This window comes from Procambarus clarkii, chromosome 31, assembly GCF_040958095.1.
Source record: "Procambarus clarkii isolate CNS0578487 chromosome 31, FALCON_Pclarkii_2.0, whole genome shotgun sequence".
Classification (NCBI taxonomy): Eukaryota; Metazoa; Arthropoda; class Malacostraca; order Decapoda; family Cambaridae; genus Procambarus; species Procambarus clarkii.
The window spans coordinates 27,623,775-27,643,271 of NC_091180.1; the positions used below are offsets into that span (position 1 = coordinate 27,623,775).

Here is a 19,497-nt window from a genome sequence, read left to right on the forward strand (position 1 = left end):
CATACTCCACACTGGAATACTCGTACTCCCCCCCCCTCCCCCTGCCCCCCCCCCTCTCTCTCTCTCTCTCTCTCTCTCTCTCTCTCTCTCTCTCTCTCTCTCTCTCTCTCTGATCTAATCAACTATTTCTGCTCCATTTACAGCAGCTTTGAACCTACTTCATGTGCATGTAGAGAAACACATATACAAGGGGAAACATTACATGACGGATAATATATATTTTGTGAAGCATTGTGTTATATCACAGTCCGGTCGCTTAACTAGCCACAACGTACAAAATACAATGTGTTAACCAAACCAGAAACGCACGCACCCAAGCCACCCACCTAACCTAACCTAACCAACGCATAGAAAACGCAAGCCGCAACTTTTCCAACTCTCACTTATAACACCGCATTTTGATATCAAAAGTCCCCAACGGACAAATAAAGGGGTGCTATAAGTCATACCGGCTCACCAACATTCTCGTTTTCTCTGCGTGGTCCGACAGGTAAAGTTAGGTTAGGTTCGGGTGATTTAATACACCAATTTATGTCCGTTGTGACAGGAGAGGACGAGCTGGCTTTTGATAGTCCTCTGTAATCTCAGCCATATCTTGAGGTTATCTTGAGGTTATCTTGAGATGATTTCGGGGCTTTAGTGTCCCCGCGGCCCGGTCTTCGACTAGGCCTCCACCCCCAGGAAGCAGCCCGTGACAGCTGACTAACACCCAGGTACCTATTTTACTGCTAGGTAACAGGGGCATAGGGTGAAACTCTGCCCATTGTTTCTCGCCAGCGCCTGGGATCGAACCCAGGACCACAGGATCACAAATCCAGTGTGCTGTCCGCCTTGGGGACCTCAACGTACAAATTAAGACGTATTAGTTGAGGAGACGAGTTGATAAACGTGTGATAAAAGACCTTGCAACTCCTAAATGTTCCAAGGACAATAATTAAGGTTAGAACAATAACCTTAACCTACACTCTACTTCAGTACCGTTAACAACCTAGTTCACCTGGTGGAGTTGTTGCTCAACACGTCTTAATGATCTGAGTGGGCAGGTGTGGGCCTTGCCGTGGGTGTTGGTGAGTCCTGAGGGCAGGTGTGGGCCTTGCCGTGGGTGTTGGTGAGTCCTGAGGGCAGGTGTGGGCCTTGCCGTGGGTGTTGGTGAGTCCTGAGGGCAGGAGTGGGCCTTGCCGTGGGTGTTGGTGAGTCCTGAGGGCAGGTGTGGGCCTTGCCGTGGGTGTTGGTGAGTCCTGAGGGCAGGTGTGGGCCTTGCCGTGGGTGTTGGTGAGTCCAGAGGGCAGGTGTGGGCCTTGCCGTGGGTGTTGGTGAGTCCTGAGGGCAGGTGTGGGCCTTGCCGTGGGTGTTGGACAGTCCAGAGGGCAGGTGTGGGCCTTGCCGTGGGTGTTGGACAGTCCTGGGGGCAGGTGTGGGCCTTGCCGTGGGTGTTGGTGAGTCCTGGGGGCAGGTGTGGGCCTTGCCGTGGGTGTTGGTGAGTCCAGAGGGCAGGTGTCGGCCTTGCCGTGGGTGTTGGTGAGTCCAGAGGGCAGGTGTGGGCCTTGCCGTGGGTGTTGGTGAGTCCAGAGGGCAGGTGTGGGCCTTGCCGTGGGTGTTGGAGAGTCCTGGGGGCAGGTGTGGGCCTTGCCGTGGGTGTTGGTGAGTCCTGAGGGCAGGTGTGGGCCTTGCCGTGGGTGTTGGTGAGTCCTGGGGGCAGGTGTGGGCCTTGCCGTGGGTGTTGGTGAGTCCAGAGGGCAGGTGTCGGCCTTGCCGTGGGTGTTGGTGAGTCCAGAGGGCAGGTGTGGGCCTTGCCGTGGGTGTTGGTGAGTCCAGAGGGCAGGTGTGGGCCTTGCCGTGGGTGTTGGAGAGTCCTGGGGGCAGGTGTGGGCCTTGCCGTGGGTGTTAGTGTGTCCTGAGGGCAGGTGTGGGCCTTGCCGTGGGTGTTGGGGAGTCCTGGGGGCAGGTGTGGGCCTTGCCATGGGTGTTAGTGTGTCCTGAGGGTAGGTGTGGGCCTTGCCGTGGGTGTTGGTGAGTCCAGAGGGCAGGTGTGGGCCTTGCCGTGGGTGTTGGTGTGTCCTGAGGGCAGGTGTGGGCCTTGCCATGGGTGTTAGTGTGTCCTGAGGGTAGATCTGGGCCTTGCCGTGGGTGTTGGTGAGTCCAGAGGGCAGGTGTGGGCCTTGCCATGGGTGTTAGTGTGTCCTGAGGGCAGGTGTGGGCCTTGCCGTGGGTGTTGGTGAGTCCAGAGGGCAGGTGTGGGCCTTGCCGTGGGTGTTGGTGAGTCCAGAGGGCAGGTGTGGGCCTTGCCGTGGGTGTTGGAGAGTCCTGAGGGCAAGTGTGGGCCTTGCCGTGGGTGTTGGTGAGTCCAGAGGGCAGGTGTGGGCCTTGCCGTGGGTGTTGGTGAGTCCTGAGGGCAGGTGTGGGCCTTGCCGTGGGTGTTGGAGAGTCCTGAGGGTAGGTGTGGGCCTTGCCGTGGGTGTTGGTGAGTCCAGAGGGCAGGTGTGGGCCTTGCCGTGGGTGTTGGTGAGTCCTGAGGGCAGGTGATGGCCTTGCCGTGGGTGTTGTAGAGTCCTGAGGGCAAGTGTGGGCCTTGCCGTGGGTGTTGGTGAGTCCAGAGGGCAGGTGTGGGCCTTGCCGTGGGTGTTGGTGAGTCCTGAGGGCAGGTGATGGCCTTGCCGTGGGTGTTGGTGAGTCCTGAGGGCAAGTGTGGGCCTTGCCGTGGGTGTTGGTGAGTCCTGAGGGCAAGTGTGGGCCTTGCCGTGGGTGTTGGTGAGTCCTGGGGGCAGGTGTGGGCCTTGCCGTGGGTGTTGGTGAGTCCTGGGGGCAGGTGTGGGCCTTGCCGTGGGTGGCGGCAGTTAACACAAGCCCTCATTAATTATCCCGGCCCCCGGACCAGAGGTCAAGCCTCACAGGAATTATCATAAGGAAATAATGAGTGTTAATAATTTGAAAGCATCGATATATCCCAACACAGTGCTATAATATGCATTCTACTGTGTCATGTATATCGTATAGCGATATAACACACACACACACACACACACACGCACACACACACACACACACACACACACACACACACACACACACACACACACACACGCACGCACACACACACACAAGCACACACACACACGCACACACACACACGCACACACACACACACACACACTCACTCACACATATTCTATAAATATAAGATAATATTCTATAAATTCATAAACAACAAATTGCAGGTAAAGGATAATATTCAGAGGTTGAAAATGGGAAATAGATTCACGGGAAATGAAAAGGAAATGTGTGAAACATTAAACGAAAAGTTCCAAAGTGTGTTTGTACAAAATGAAATCTTCAGGGAAGCAGATACAATAAGAATTCCAGAGAACAGCATAGAGCACATAGAGGTGTCTAGAGACGAAGTGGCAAAAATGCTCAAGGAGCTAAATAAGAACAAGGCAGTTGGTCCAGATGGAGTTTCACCAAGGGTTCTGAGAGAATGTGCACCTGAGCTCAGCATTCTTCTTCAATTGATTTTTCAGGCATCCCTGTGTACAGGAGTTGTAGCTGATGTGTGGAAAAAGGCTAACATAGTTCCAATCTACAAAAGTGGAAGCAGGGAAGACCCCCTTAATTATAGACCTGTATCATTGACAAGTGTAATAGTCAAAATATTGGAAAAAATAATTAAAACTAAATGGGTAGAACACCTGGAGAGAAATGATATAATATCAGACAGACAGTATGGTTTTCGATCTGGAAGATCCTGTGTATCGAATTTACTCAGTTTCTATGATCGAGCAACAAAGATATTACAGGAAAGAGATGGGTTGACTGCATCTATCTGGACCTAAAAAAGGCTTTCGACAGAGTTCCACATAAGAGGTTGTTCTGGAAACTGGAAAATATTGGAGGGGTGACAGGAAAGCTTCTAACATGGATGAAAAATTTTCTGACCGATAGAAAAATGAGGGCAGTGATCAGAGGCAATGTATCGGACTGGAGAAATGTCACAAGTGGAGTACCACAGGGTTCAGTTCTTGCACCAGTGATGTTTATTGTCTACATAAATGATCTACTAGTTGGTATACAGAATTATATAAACATATTTGCTGATGATGCTAAGATAATAGGAAGGATAAGAAACTTAGATGATTGTCATGCCCTTCAAGATGACCTGGACAAAATAAGTATATGGAGCACTACTTGGCAAATGGAATTTAATGTTAATAAATGTCATGTTATGGAATGTGGAATAGGAGAACATAGACCCCATACAACCTATATATTATGTGAGAAATCTTTAAAGAATTCTGATAAAGAAAGAGATCTAGGGGTGGTTCTAGATAGAAAACTATCACCTGAGGACCACATAAAGAATATTGTGCGAGGAGCCTATGCTACACTTTCTAACTTCAGAATTGCTTTTAAATATATGGATGGCGATATACTAAAGAAATTGTTCACAACTTTTGTTAGGCCAAAGCTAGAATATGCAGCAGTTGTATGGTGCCCATATCTTAAGAAGCACATCAACAAACTGGAAAAGGTGCAAAGACATGCTACTAAGTGGCTCCCAGAACTGAAGGGCAAGAGCTACGAGGAGAGGTTAGAGGCATTAAATATGCCAAAACTAGAAGACAGAAGAAAAAGAGGTGATATGATCACTACATACAAAATAGTAACAGGAATTTATAAAATCGATAGGGAAGATTTCCTGAGACCTGGAACTTTAAGAACAAGAGGTCATAGATATAAACTAGCTAAACACAGATGCCGAAGAAATATAAGAAAATTCACTTTCGCAAACAGAGTGGTAGACGGTTGGAACAAGTTAGGTGAGAAGGTGGTGGAGGCCAAGACCGTCAGTAGTTTCAAAGCGTTATATGACAAAGAGTGCTGGGAAGACGGGACACCACGAGCGTAGCTCTCATCCTGTAACTACACTTAGGTAATCACTTAGGTAATTACACACATATATAAATATATATAACCGAAAAACTCACACCCCAGAAGTGACTCGAACCCATACTGCCAGGAGCACTATGCAGCTGGTGTACAGGACACCTTAACCACTCGACCATCACGACCGGACAATCAGGAGAACGCTAGCTGCTCCATGATATACACATCACCAATCAGGAGAACGCTAGCTGTACCATGATATACACATCACCAATCAGGAGAACGCTAGCTGTACCATAATATACACATCACCAATCAGGAGAACGCTATAGCTGTACCATGATATACACATCACCAATCAGGAGAACGCTAGCTGTACCATGATATACACATCACCAATCAGGAGAACGCTAGCTGTACCATGATATACACATCACCAATCAGGAGAACGCTAGCTGTACCATGATATACACATCACCAATCAGCTGTGAGTTTGTTTATCTCCCCACAAACATTCCACCAATCAGCTGTCCGTTAGCCCCGCCACTGATAAGCTCCACCCCCTTTTGATGACGTCAATCAGGAACAAGAACGGAGAAAATTTTGTAGATTATTATCCATGACGGCGCCGCGAGGTTAGTAAGGGAGAGTGGAGCAGACGGGGAGAACAGCTTGGGCATCTGTCTGTGCCTCTTGCAGGCACAGACGCGGCCGGCACAGCCTCTGGACCACTCCCACAGCCATCACCCACAGACAACTGGTAGTAAATGTTTCTCTGGTTGAGAAGGGTAGTCTACATGCTGTTCTTCTTGATCTTACTGTTGTTCCGTTGTTCCGTTGCTACTGTTGTTCCGTTGCTACTGTTGTTCCGTTGATACTGTTGTTCCGTTGCTACTGTTGTTCCGTTGATACTGCTGTTATTGTTACTGTTGTTCCGTTGCTGCTGCTGCTGTTGTTACTGTTGTTCAGTTGCTACGGTTGTTCCGTTGATACTGTTGCTATTGTTACTGTTGTTCCGTTGCTGCTGCTGCTATTCTTACTGTTGTTCCGTTGCTACTGCTGCTATTCTTACTGTTGTTCCGTTGCTACTGCTGCTATTCTTACTGTTGTTCCGTTGCTACTGCTGCTATTCTTACTGTTGTTCCGTTGCTACTGCTGCTATTCTTACTGTTGTTCCGTTGCTACTGCTGTTATTCTTACTGCTGCTACTATCTCGCTGGTTGCTGCTGTGTCTGCTCAAGCTGCTGTCCTAGCATCTTTGATGGTGCTCCTTCTGCTGCTGCAGTTGATGCTACTGTTCCAGCTCCACTGCTACTGTTCCAGCTGCGGCCGTTCATCTCTGCAGCTGTGTGTTGTGGAGAATGCATACGCAGGCATGGATTTACATATGTATATTTTCTCTCCTGCTCATACATAAACATACACACATAAACATAGATACATGCATTTAAGCATATATACATTTTCATACATACATGAATTTAAACATTCAGGTGGAATATGTCACAGAGATGAGCCGGGGGGGGGGATAAGAGGATAGACTAGGTAATTATGAGGAGAAAGCACTAAGCCAGTGTGGCTATATAGCACTTGGAAGGGATATGACAAGGACCTGGGTTAGGACGGAGGGAAGGAATGGTGCTCAACCATTTGGACCGTCGAGGATCGAACGCCGACCTGCAAGAAGCGAGGCCTCCGCTTACCGACCAGTCCATGTGGTTGGGTGATAACATTACACTGATAATGTTCTTGTTAAGTAGAGAACTAGCTGGGTAGAGATATACAGTCGAGGCTCGAGCAATACAAGAGTTCGTGGGTAGGTGTGATGAAGCCAACTGCGCCATTTAGAGCCAAAGATAAGAGCCGAGCTCAGGAGCTAAAGCTCGAACCCATCAAACACTACCAAAGCATTACCCACTAGTTTTCCCTGGAACACGACCCGCCAATTGGTCAACACCTAAATACTGCTGGACGAACAGGGGACGAAAAATCTAATTATTAGCACCTAGTCAATCCTTCCTAGCCAGGACTCGAACCCAGATCAAGTCTCTCCCGAGATGCGCGGCGAGTGTGTTACCACTAAGCCACCAGAGACTGCGACTCGTAAAGTAGCCGCAACAATGAACTGTTACACAAGAGAGCACAAATGGTTCGTGCGTTGATTCACAGCAACATCTCTCTCTCTTTTAGCTGTTGTGGAGCGACTCTCGCTTCCTTTCATGTCTTGCTATACAGCGAGTCTTTTTGTTCTCTACACAGCTCCAATTACACTATTTTGCATTTGTCTCAGTTGCAATCTAGACAACCAACCATTTTTTTGCAACAGCAACAGTAACAGCAACAATAACAAGAACACAACTAACAACAACAGTAATGCAACCAACGGCACCACTAACGACACCAGTAACAACCCACAGTAACAACGCAACAGGGTAGTCCGTTAACTACCGTTAACTACCCTTCACAACAACCCAAGATGGCGGGAGACAGCTTGAGGAGGCCTATGGTGATCTTCTACGGCCTACTGCTAATACTTTCTCTTAATTGAGTCTGGTGGCACTAATGAACCTCGAGTGACTAATTATTTCTTTTACAAATTACTCCTCCATTCGAAATTTGAGTCATCAGGGTCACTAATTATTAATGACGCAGAGAAATGTCTTTCTAATTAAGACGGCAATTAGGGAGTTCCTTCCGCCGAAGCAATTTTGTCAATTACGTGTAGTAAGGAATGTTGGCTGGGGTAGTAGTAATAGTAGTAGTCGTAGTAGTAATCGTAGTAGTAGTCGTAGTAGTAGTGGTAGTAGTAGTGGTAGTTAAAGTACTCGTCTCAATAGTATTGATACCATAGTAGTACAAAATATAGACGTAGCAGACGAATGAAGTCGTTGTAGTATCAATCGTCGTTTAATAGTAGTCATGATGATAGTACCAATAGTACTCGAAATAGTCCTGTGTGTTGTAATCTATAGTAAATTATTAAAAGTTGTCGACAATGCAATATGGTTATTTTAAAACATTTTAATTAATCAAATGCAATTTTTAGAATGGCTTTGGGAACGTAAGGCGACGTGGTTTGTAGGAAATGTCTGGTTCAGGCTTTTGTCTCTGTATCTAAGACTTTCAGGCTCTAACACCACCACCACTAACAGCACATCACTAACAGCACCATCATCACCACCACTAACAGCACCATCACCACCACCACTAACAGCACCATCACCACCATCACTAACAGCACCATCACCAGCATCACCACTAACAACACCATCATCACCATCATTAACAGCACCATCATTAACAGCACCATCACTAACAGCACCAGCACCACCACCACTAACATCACCACCACCACCACCACTAACATCACCATCACCACTAACAACAGCACCACCACCACTAACACCACCACCACCACTAACACCACCACCACCACCATCACTAACAGCACCATCACCACCATCACTAACAGCACCATTACCACCACCACTAACAGCACCATCACCACCACCACTAACAGCACCATCACCACCACCACTAACACCACCACCACCACCATCACTAACAGCACCATCACCACCATCACTAACAGCACCATTACCACCACCATTAACAGCACCATCACCACCACTAACAGCACCATCACCACCACCATTAACAACACCATCACCACCACCATTAACAACACCATCACCACCACCATTAACAACACCATCACCACCACCATTAACAACAGCACCACCACCACCACCACTAACAACATCACCACCACCACCACTAACAACACCACCACCACCACCACTAACAACACCACCACCACCACCACTAACAACACCACCACCACCACTAACAACAGCACCACCACCACTAACAACAGCACCACCACCACCACCACTAACAACACCACCATCACCACCACCACTAACAACAGCACTACCACCAGCACCACCACCACTAACATCACCACCACCACCACTAACATCCCCACCACCACCACCAGCATCACCACCACCACCACTAACATCCCCACCACCACCACCACCAACATCACCACCACCACCAACAAAGAGCACACACACACACCAGCCACACCACTCGTGCACTAAATGAGAGTAATGATGCCCAACAACTCCAGCTTAGATCATTCCTCTGCATAATTAACTACCACCAACTTTAATTACAAACATGCGGCCTGTAACTGGAGTAACAAACATGTCTCTGTTGTTCCCTCTGGAGTCGTATTTAGCTCTACTAATCAACCATTTATCCCAATAATAGCCCATTATTCATGCAAAAATGACCTGAAAACACCATAACCGCGAACAGGATCTAATAAAAATAGGGTTGAAAAACATTAATACTAAACAGATTCATAGTAAAGGGGTTTTTGGAGATCCAGATGCTGTTGTCATGGTAACTGACGTACCAGTAATGCTGGAATACCTCCATGCTAATCTTCATGACATTGACGTAATGACTTAACCACTGAATTACTCATGAAGTCATGAAACTAGACTCTAGTTATCAAAAGCTGGCACTGTACTTGCCAATGGTTGTGTAAAGTATTATTGATTCAGCACGAGCCTCTGGTCACAGGAAGGTCACTACCAAGACCTCAGTTACTAACACACAAACAACCTTCAAATGTTAGAGCTAAAATTAGCTAACACGGGAGATGATTTGAACGTGAGCCAAACGTGATCGATGTCCACCACAACCGTTATCTTGAGATGATTTTTGGGGCTTTAGTGTCCCCGCGGCCCGGTCTTCGACCAGGCCTCCACCCCTAGGAAGCAGCCCGTGACAGCTGACTAACACCCAGGTACCTAGTTTACTGTTAGGTAACAGGGGCATAGGGTGAAAGAAACTCTTCCCATTGTTTCTCTCCGGCGCCCGGGATCGAACCCGGGACCACAGGATCACAATCCAGTGTGCTGTCCGCTCGGCCGACCGGCTCCCTCCCAACCGTACACAGTTGTAACCCAAGGAACTGTGCGGGAATCACCTAACGATCGGGCAATCACAGGATTATTGACTCTGGTCGTTCCTTTATGTGGCTAATCTACTGGAACACACACTGCCACCCAACGTCACGGTTCGTTTAATGGCATACAATTTATGAAGTAAGCAGCTACGGTTCCTTTTGATAATCACTGTTACTTGGCGTCTATGTAACGGGGGCGCGGGTGAAGAGTTGTTCACTTAAATCACTATAATGACCAGACCACACACCAGAAGGTGAAGGGACGACGACGTTTCGGTCCGTCCTGGACCATTCTCAGGTCGATTGTGAGAATCGACTTGAGAATGGTCCAGGACGGACCGAAACGTCGTCGTCCCTTCACATTCTAGTGTGTGGTCTGGTCAACATACTTTAGCCACGTTATTGTGACTCATCGCCTGCATAAATCACTATACTTAGGTCTAAAGGGATCAGTAACTACAGTAGGGACGCATTCACACAATGGTTCTCTGACAACTAGAAAGCTTATAGAAAGCTTACAACACATGCCACTAGCGTCTGGACACAGGGAATGATGCAACGTGCATTACGCAATATACAAATATATTAACGTTGCAGACACTATTCCCGGCCAAACTTGAAAGGGCACATACTCAGAACTGACGTGAGTGTCCCGTCTACATAAACTAACACTTAATAAGTAACTCATGTCTCTCTTAAACACTGAGGGTGTAAGGAAATGTTCCTGTCAACATGGACATATTACCACGTGATGCAAGTCTTTAAAGTGTTTATAAGTGGACGTCTTGACGTAGACATTGGTGTCCTCGACTGAAGGTGACAAAATAAATAACGACAGTATATAACGACAGAAAACGTTAATAATATAACGTTTTACCCTATAGAGCTCTTCGGCTGACTGAAAATTATGTGAACACCGCACATATAGAGTAACGATGCACTCTGTCGAATGCTTCATGACACACACACGCACACACACACACGCATACACACACACACACACACACACACACACACACACACACACACACACACACACACACACACACACACACACCTGATCGTGTGATTGTACACCTTGTTTCTTCCGCTGGTTAAGGCGCACCAATGACAGAAGCTAACCTCTGGAACTATCCCATTCTATCCCCAGAATAATCGCCAATAATACCGTACTAATTGCTACAAGATTCAGAATTAATCCCACCCCTAACTCAGCGTAATATAGCCAACCCGCACCAATAAACAACAAGGGGAACCACTAACCGACTTGATTAACAACAGTCTCTCTCTCTCTGAGTCTGTCTGTCTCTCTCTCTCTCTCTCTCTCTCTCTCTCTCTCTCTCTCTCTCTCTCTCTCTCTCTCTCTCTCTCTCTCTCTCTCTGTGTGTCTCTAGCTCCATTTCCACAACCCGTGTCTGGACTCTGACTCCACTACCCATGTCTAGAGCATGTTCTAGAAGAGCTCTAGAAGAGCTTGTTGATGTAGTGAACAAATTGATGTTCCCTGTAACAGAAGAGGAGAACGTGACCCAACTGACATGTTTTACCACGTCGTAGCTCAGTCGATTAAGGCAGCGTCTGGGATGCACTCGGACGCAGGTTCGAATCCTCGTCACGGCCCTTGTGGATTTGTTCCAATTAACATGCTTAATTACCAACAGAAACTGAGGAAACTTTACCGCAAGTGTAGTCACAACGCCAAATTACCTCTAGAAGTCAAGTTCAATGATTACTGTTATCACCGTGAGCGTTGCACTAAATCTAGAAACACCTTTCGTACTATGAGATATATATATATATTATATATTATATATTTTCTCTTCCAGCGCCTCAGTGTAGCGATCCAGAGGGGAAATGCCCCCTGCGTCCTCGGTTTCTGCCCGGCGTCGGAGGAGTTCGAGGAAATCTACAGCGTCTAGGAAACAGCCATTATTTCCTCTTAATCTTCTCTTTTTGTAAACAATCAGATATGTAACTGTATAATAACGTGTACAACATAAAAAACGGATTGTAGGAGAAGTGAAGACAATCAACATATTACCGAACATTCCGAGTGATGAACATACACATTTCTTCCTTTACACATGTAGTATGTTACCAAACGTATACACAAATACTTGTATGACTAAATACACAGACAATTTGCAATAGACATTTCAGACAATTCAACAAAAGGTTACAATCTCGGTGCAAAATTCTTATATCTCTCCAGAATATCATCAATCATTCCGTTGTGACACATCCAGAATGGCCACGCTATTAACAACCACACCGCAACAACCTAACTACTCCTAACTATACTCTCTAACGACCGAGTGGTTCCCAACTCGTGTCATCAGCGGGAGGAGTCATGACGCCACAGATACGTCATCAACAAGGGACTCGTGACATCACGCATTCATCATTTTGAACGAGATCAAAAGACAACAATGATTTGGGATGAATTACATCATCACCAGCGGGATATTTCGAGGACATTAATACGTTATCTTGAGATGATTTCGGGGCTTTAGTGTCCCCGCGGCCCGGTCCTCGACCAGGCCTCCACCCCCAGGAAGCAGCCCGTGACAGCTGACTAACACCCAGGTACCTATTTTACTGCTAGGTAACAGGGGCATAGGGTGAAAGAAACTCTGCCCATTGTTTCTCGCCGGCGCCTGAGATCGAACCCAGGACCACAGGATCACAAGTCCAGCGTGCTGTCCGCTCGGCCGACCGGCTCCCTTAACGTTAACCTCGAGTTTTGCTTTAGTTCATCAACGCTGTAACCGCTGTCGTTAATTACCTCCACATCAGCTAGTTGAAGGCAAACGACCCACGTTAAGCTCGTACGGTGCTTGTTATCTGGTACAACGGTCGTTACTCTGTACCATACTCGTTAGTCCTGTAAGATGCCCATTAGTCCTGTGCGACGGTCGTTAATCTAATAAGACACCATCGTTAAGCTACTCTTTATTAAGGCCTTTCAGGTAGTAAATGATTAACTGCACCAGTTAACACCTTAACTTGCACCAGTTAAGTCAGTCTAAGAAAGAGACGTTAAACCAAATGACGTTTACGTTCGTTAAAATATCTAGAAAACCTCGTTTAACTAGAAACCAAACGACTTGAGAATGGTCCAGGACGGACGGAAACGTCGTCGTCCCTTCACCCTCTAGTGTGTGGTCTGGTCAACATACTTCAGCCACGTTATTGTGACTCATCGCCTGCAATTAAGGTATATTGTTAATCCAGTAAACGACGGTCGTTAAATAAGCAAAAGACGCGTGCAAAAACTTACTCAAACGAGGCACCTGAATATGCAAAACACTCAATTTGCATAGAAATGTTGTTTTAAGTTGGCAAGAAGATCTGATTGTCATACTCAGGGTGGGTTTTTGTTGACGAGATATTTATCTCTATTTCTTCCCTTTAGGAGCCTGCCAGCTGCCTCTCTTTTATACTGTGCTGGTCTCCTGGTCTCCTCTCCCCAGTGTGGGGGGTGGGTGGGTGGGTGGGTGGGTGTGGGTGGGTGGGTGAGTGTGTGTGGGTGGGTGGGTGTGGGGGTGAGTGTGTGTGGTGTGTGGGTGTGGGTGGGTGTGTGGGTGTGTGTGTGTGTGTGTGTGTGGGGGGGGGGGGGGTGTGGGTGGGTGTGTGTGTGTGTGTGTGGTGTGTGTGTGTGTGTGTGTGTGTATGTGTATGTGTATGTGTGAGTGAGTGTGTGTGGTGTGTGTGTGTGTGTGTGTGTGTGTGTGTGTGTGTGTGTGTGTGTGTGTGTGTGTGTGTGTGTGTATGTGTGAGTGAGTGTGTGTGGTGTGTGTGTGTGTGTGTATGTGTATGTGTGAGTGTGTGTGTGTGTGTGTGTGTGTGTGTGTGTGTGTGTGTGTGTGTGTGTGTGTGTGTGTGTGTGTGTGTGTGTGTATGTGTATGTGTGAGTGAGTGTGTGTGGTGTGTGTGTGTGTGTGTATGTGTGAGTGAGTGTGTGTGGTGTGTGTGTGTGTGTGTGTGTGTGTGTATGTGTGAGTGAGTGTGTGTGGTGTGTGTGTGTGTGTGTATGTGTATGTGTGAGTGAGTGTGTGTGGTGTGTGTGTGTGGGTGTGTTTTACTATTTGTATCTACAGAATCGAGCTACTGGCTCTTGGACCCCGCCTTCCTAACCAATTTATTTTTACTCTATTATCTACTACATATATTTCTATCTAACACATACAGACACATTCCCAGGAAGCAGCCCGTAGCAGCTGCCTAACTCCCAGGTACCTATTTACTGCTAGGTGAAAGCCCTCGACTTCCGAACGCTGTCCGCTCAGCCGCGAGGACCCTGTGTGTGTTTAGTGAATCTGCCGAATAACATTGACATTGAAGTTCTGTAGTTATTCTGCATTACGAAGACCACAAAATAAAAAAAGCAACAAATTTAATATATAGAAACGTATTCTTTGCAATCGATTTTCGTGCGCAACGAAAATATCAACATCAAAATACCCGTTTCCTTATGACATTGTCGCCACTATCTCTTGTCCCTCGTGGCGGAGCAAAACACAGAAAACGTACCCGCGGGAGTTCTCCGCGCCATCTATTGAGCGTGTTTGAAACTAATGACAAATTCCAATTCAACTATTTTTTTGTCCTTTTACGCTTGCAAATCACGTTTCTGGCTCTGACATTTACATGGCGTCCTGCTACCCGCCCTGCAACACAGTGTCCGCCGGGAAAATTACGCTCTCACTATTTTACACCGTCCGTAAAATGACTTCCTCATTAATATGGTAATGATATGTAGCTATTGCAATGCACGTGACAATTTTTACAATTTTTTTGCCAAGTGGCACCTCTATAGAATTTTAAATTAAAATGTCAGGCGCTGGTGTATGGATAATTGATATATAGTGTCAAACGTAGATGTTCAGTACGAGAGAGAGAGAGAGAGAGAGAGAGAGAGAGAGAGAGAGAGAGAGAGAGAGAGAGAGAGAGAGAGAGAGAGAGAGAGAGAGAGAGAGAGAGAGAGAGAGAGAGAGAGAGAGAGAGAGAGAGAGAGAGAGAGAGAGAGAGAGAGAGAGAGAGAGAGAGAGAGAGGGAGAGGGAGGGAGGGAGAGAGAGAGAGAAAGAGAAAGAGAGAGAGAGAGAGAGAGAGAGAGAGAGGGAGGGAGAGAGAGAGAGAGAAAGAGAGAGAGAGAGAGAGAGAGAGAGAGAGAGAGAGAGAGAGAGAGAGAGAGAGAGAGAGAGAGAGAGAGAGAGAGAGAGAGAGAGACATTTCACCAGGTAATATTAATAAACTATTAAACATACATTAAACGGGTTTAATTGTGTACCACAAGTCCCTAAATATTAAATTTCAGTTTTCTAAAATATATGAAACGGATAATGAAAATCACCAGAGACTCTTCAAAAGCCAGGCGTATTGACACAGCTCACAGTGACCCGAATAATCTTTATTGGTTGTGGGGGTGATGTGAGGGGGGGGGATGTGGTGGGGGTGTGTGATGTGGGGGTGTGTGATGTGGGGGTGTGTGATGTGGGGGTGTGATGTGGGGATGTGTGATGTGGGGGTGTGATGTGGGGGTGTGTGATGTGGGGGTGTGTGATGTGGGGTGTGTGATGTGGGGGTGTGATGTGGGGGTGTGATGTGGGGGTGTGTGATGTGGGGGGGTGATGTGGGGGGGGGTGATGTGGGGGTGTTATCACCACTTACTACATCACCTGAATATAACATACAAAACAATACATCATACATACAGCCTCTACAATGACCCCGCACACTAATACAACCTGTATATAATACACTTTACATTGTGCTACCGTTATACACAACGCACTACACCTATACAATACACAGCATACTACACCCTCTGTATACCTCATTTCACCCAATACAATATTTCGACACATACACGTATGGAAAGACACATACGTAAAGACACACAAACACACGGACACACAAACACCCGAACACACAAACACACGGACACACAAACACCCGAACACACAAACACACGGACACACGGACACACAACCAGTGCCCGACAGTCGACCTGACAGGAAGAACACGCTCATTCATATCAATATTCGCGGAAAATGCTAAGCTAATGAGGAGAATCAGAACACAGGAGGATGGCGGGATACTGCAAAAGGATCCAGACACGTTTCAGATACGGCCTGGAAAATATCTACTGGGAACTAGAGAACGTTACCTTAAGAACGCTCTATTCAACCTACACGAGCCATATCATTGAGCATGCAGCCCCCATATGGAAAGCAAACCTGAGAAGACACAAATCAAAAGTAAAAATGTACACAGAGAAATGCATCAAAGTTCAGAAGAAAGACTGAGGAAGCTGGGTTTTACAGCGCTAGAGGAAAGACTCAAAAAAAGACTGAGGTAAGTAGACTTCATCACACTGAAGGGAAGACTGAAGGAACTGGACTAGATCAGACGGAAGCCTAATCTGCAGTGACACGCGGAGTATGGGAGAGGAAGATTGCCATGTCAATTGAGCCTTCAGTATGAGAAGCGACACTGTAGCAAGGGTGACAAGCTGGGCGGAGCTGGGCAGTGTAGTGAGCTCACAAGGTGTAATAATAACAGGTTGAGCTGACATCTGTAAGCAGTGACAAGTGGTTTTAAGGTAATTTTGGAAATAGAATTACGAAAGTGACTCAAGAGAGTGGAAAAAAGTCAAATTACTTCAGGTAATTCCCATGTGTTTAATGTCTTGTGAATCAGCCATTAACGAGCTGTAATGGTGATCAATTCTTTAGTTGAAAACGACCGACTGGCCAGTGTGCTTTGGACGGGTGAAAGGCGGGACCAAAGAGCCGAAGCCCAACGACCACAAGTACAACTAATTTCACAACAACTGGACTAGAAACATCTGAAGCTAATGCTTCATAGTTAAGTTCTTCATAGTTCATAGTTAAGCCATAGTTAACTAGGGAACTATTATGGGAAAGCGCCAAGCTATTACGACTATATAGCACTAGGAAGGAATCAGGATAAGGATTTGGGATGGGACGGGGGGGGGGGGTGAAGGAACGGTACCTAACCACTTGGACGGTCGGGGATTGAACGCTGACCTGCATGAAGCGAGACCGTCGCTCTACCGTCCAGACCAAGTTAAGCTAGTCATTAGTTAAGCTAATGACATTGTCAGAGGCGTTGACAAACGTCATTTCTGCTGACCTCAGAAATGACTTTATAGAATCACTGGATTTTGACTGTTCGCTCCTCAAGTATTTTTGCCAAGGAATTCTTGCTGTATCAGAAGAGAAATAGAATTTAAAATTCCTAAGATAAACAAAGAAATAATACGAAAACTTACAAAATTATATTTTCAACTGTAAGAGTTAACTAATTCTCTCAAGTCATGTGCTGAGACCAATTGGGTAATGATTAAAAAAATATTACTATGAAACGATACAAGTTTTGACCGACACGTGTTATTATTTTGTTTATAACTCAGAATACCTAATTTACGACCCAGGATCCCCAGTAAAGCACGTGACCCATTGTTGATGCGCTCATCGAGTTTATTTACGAGGGAACCCATTCATGGGTCTGTAGTCACACACACAAGGGGGAATGACCCATTCATGGGTCTGGAGTCACACACACAAGGGGGAATGACCCATTCATGGGTCTGGAGTCACACACACAAGGGGGAATGACCCATTCATGGGTCTGGAGTCACACACACAAGGGGGAATGACCCATTCATGGGTCTGGAGTCACACACACAAGGGGGAATGACCCATTCATGGGTCTGGAGTCACACACACAAGGGGGAATGACCCATTCATGGGTCTGGAGTCACACACACAAGGGGGAATGACCCATTCATGGGTCTGGAGTCACACACACAAGGGGGAATGACCCATTCATGGGTCTGGAGTCACACACACAAGGGGGAATGACCCATTCATGGGTCTGGAGTCACACACACAAGGGGGAATGACCCATTCATGGGTCTGGAGTCACACACACAAGGGGGAATGACCCATTCATGGGTCTGTAGTCACACACACAAGGGGGAATGACCCATTCATGGGTCTGTAGTCACACACACAAGGGGGAATGACCCATTCATGGGTCTGTAGTCACACACACAAGGGGGAATGACCCATTCATGGGTCAGGAGTCACACTCACACACAAGGTGGAATGACCCATTCATGGGTCTGTAGTCACTCTCACACATCAGGGGGAATGACCCATTCATGGGTCTGTAGTCACACACACAAGGGGGAATGACCCATTCATGGTCAAGAGTCACACTCACACATCAGGGGGAATGACCCATTCATGGGTCAGGAGTCACACTCACACAGGGGGAATGACCCATTCATGGGTCAGGAGTCACACTCACACAGGGGGAATGACCCATTCATGGGTCTGTAGTCACACTCACACACAAGGGGGAATGACCCATTCATGGGTCAGGAGTCACACTCACACACAAGGGGGGAATGACCCATTCATGGGTCTGTAGTCACACACACAAGGGGGAATGACCCATTCATGGGTCATGACCATGTTGTGGTGTAGTGGTGTTAGGGAGTGTGCTTGGGCGTCCCCGGAGCACAGGTTCGGATCCCCCTCAAGGTTCATACTCATCTTCTCATTGATACATCATGTTGATGTGACTTACTTATGCATACAAAGTTGTCTTCGTCGTCGAATATACATAGATTATACACGGTTGTCTTCAGCCTTCATTATTCATGACTTAATGGTTTTCATCATCGAGTATACATGACCGTGCCATCACCATATGTATGCGTGGATGAATTACAAACATGCCAGTCGACAAGAGAACAAAGATTCCTCTAATTACTCGACAAGTTGATTTGTTTGGCTGATAAGCGAAGGCTGAGAGGCGCTCATGTCCACCTACCTTGATACTCCACTATCCAGTAGAGGACGAGGGTGTGTAGCACTGTCTTCATCCTGACAGCTGCCGGCCGGCCAGCAGGCAACAGCACCTCTCCAAGGCAGCCTACTCCTCCTCACCTCCAACTTGGGCTAACCCAGTAAGGCGCCAACTTCTTCTTAAGTTTAGCACCGCGACCAAGTACAACAAACTTATCAAGTCTATTTAAATTCCACTTTTCATTTTTAGCTTGACACTAGAGTCGGTTTTGTTTTAATTATTTGTTTCCGTGTTAGTTCAATGGCACAAGTTCTAGCGACAAAACCGCTGCAACGTTCAAGTGTATAAGTTACGAAGTGCCACGAAACCTTCAAGCTTGAAGACCACTTAAAGGGGTTAACAAATCTTGCAAGGTTTACGAGCACAAGTTACGGAGCGAAAATTCCAGCACCGTCCAAGACCACGTGGAGAGGCGGGAGAGACGCGGACAAGTGGACAGCCTCGCGCCTTGGGTTTTGGCGGGAAACTGATGGCGGGAAAAGTGAGGAGTCCGCCCTGGCTGGCGCTGGGAGCTGGGTTGCCAGCGGCCCTCTGTGCATACACTTCCTACGCTCCCATCCCCCCCAGCCAGTCCACTATTGCATTGGCTTCCCGTCGGTTTAAAATATTTGAAACATGCATTATACATATCTAATACATTGAGAGCCGAAAAGGCGGTATGAAGCAACGAAGCGAGCAGGAAAGGGGGGAGGTATAAAAGCAGAGTAATTACTCCTGGCCATCCAGG

At 46.9% G+C, this 19,497-nt stretch overlaps 1 protein-coding gene across 5 annotated transcripts in view; it reads right to left on the bottom strand.

Annotated features, from left to right (window-relative positions):
• The window catches only part of LOC123758917 (cell adhesion molecule Dscam2), a 355,224-nt gene extending 336,009 nt beyond the window's left edge, over positions 1–19,215 (bottom strand). For all 5 annotated transcript variants that reach the window (XM_069334603.1, XM_069334604.1, XM_069334605.1 and 2 more), the window contains exon 1: positions 18,735–19,215. In XM_069334603.1, the coding sequence (XP_069190704.1) occupies positions 18,735–18,786 (52 nt within the window). In that variant the 5' untranslated portion in view covers positions 18,787–19,215. The remainder of the gene's footprint in view (positions 1–18,734) is intronic.
• Between the last annotated feature and the right edge of the window lie 282 nt (positions 19,216–19,497).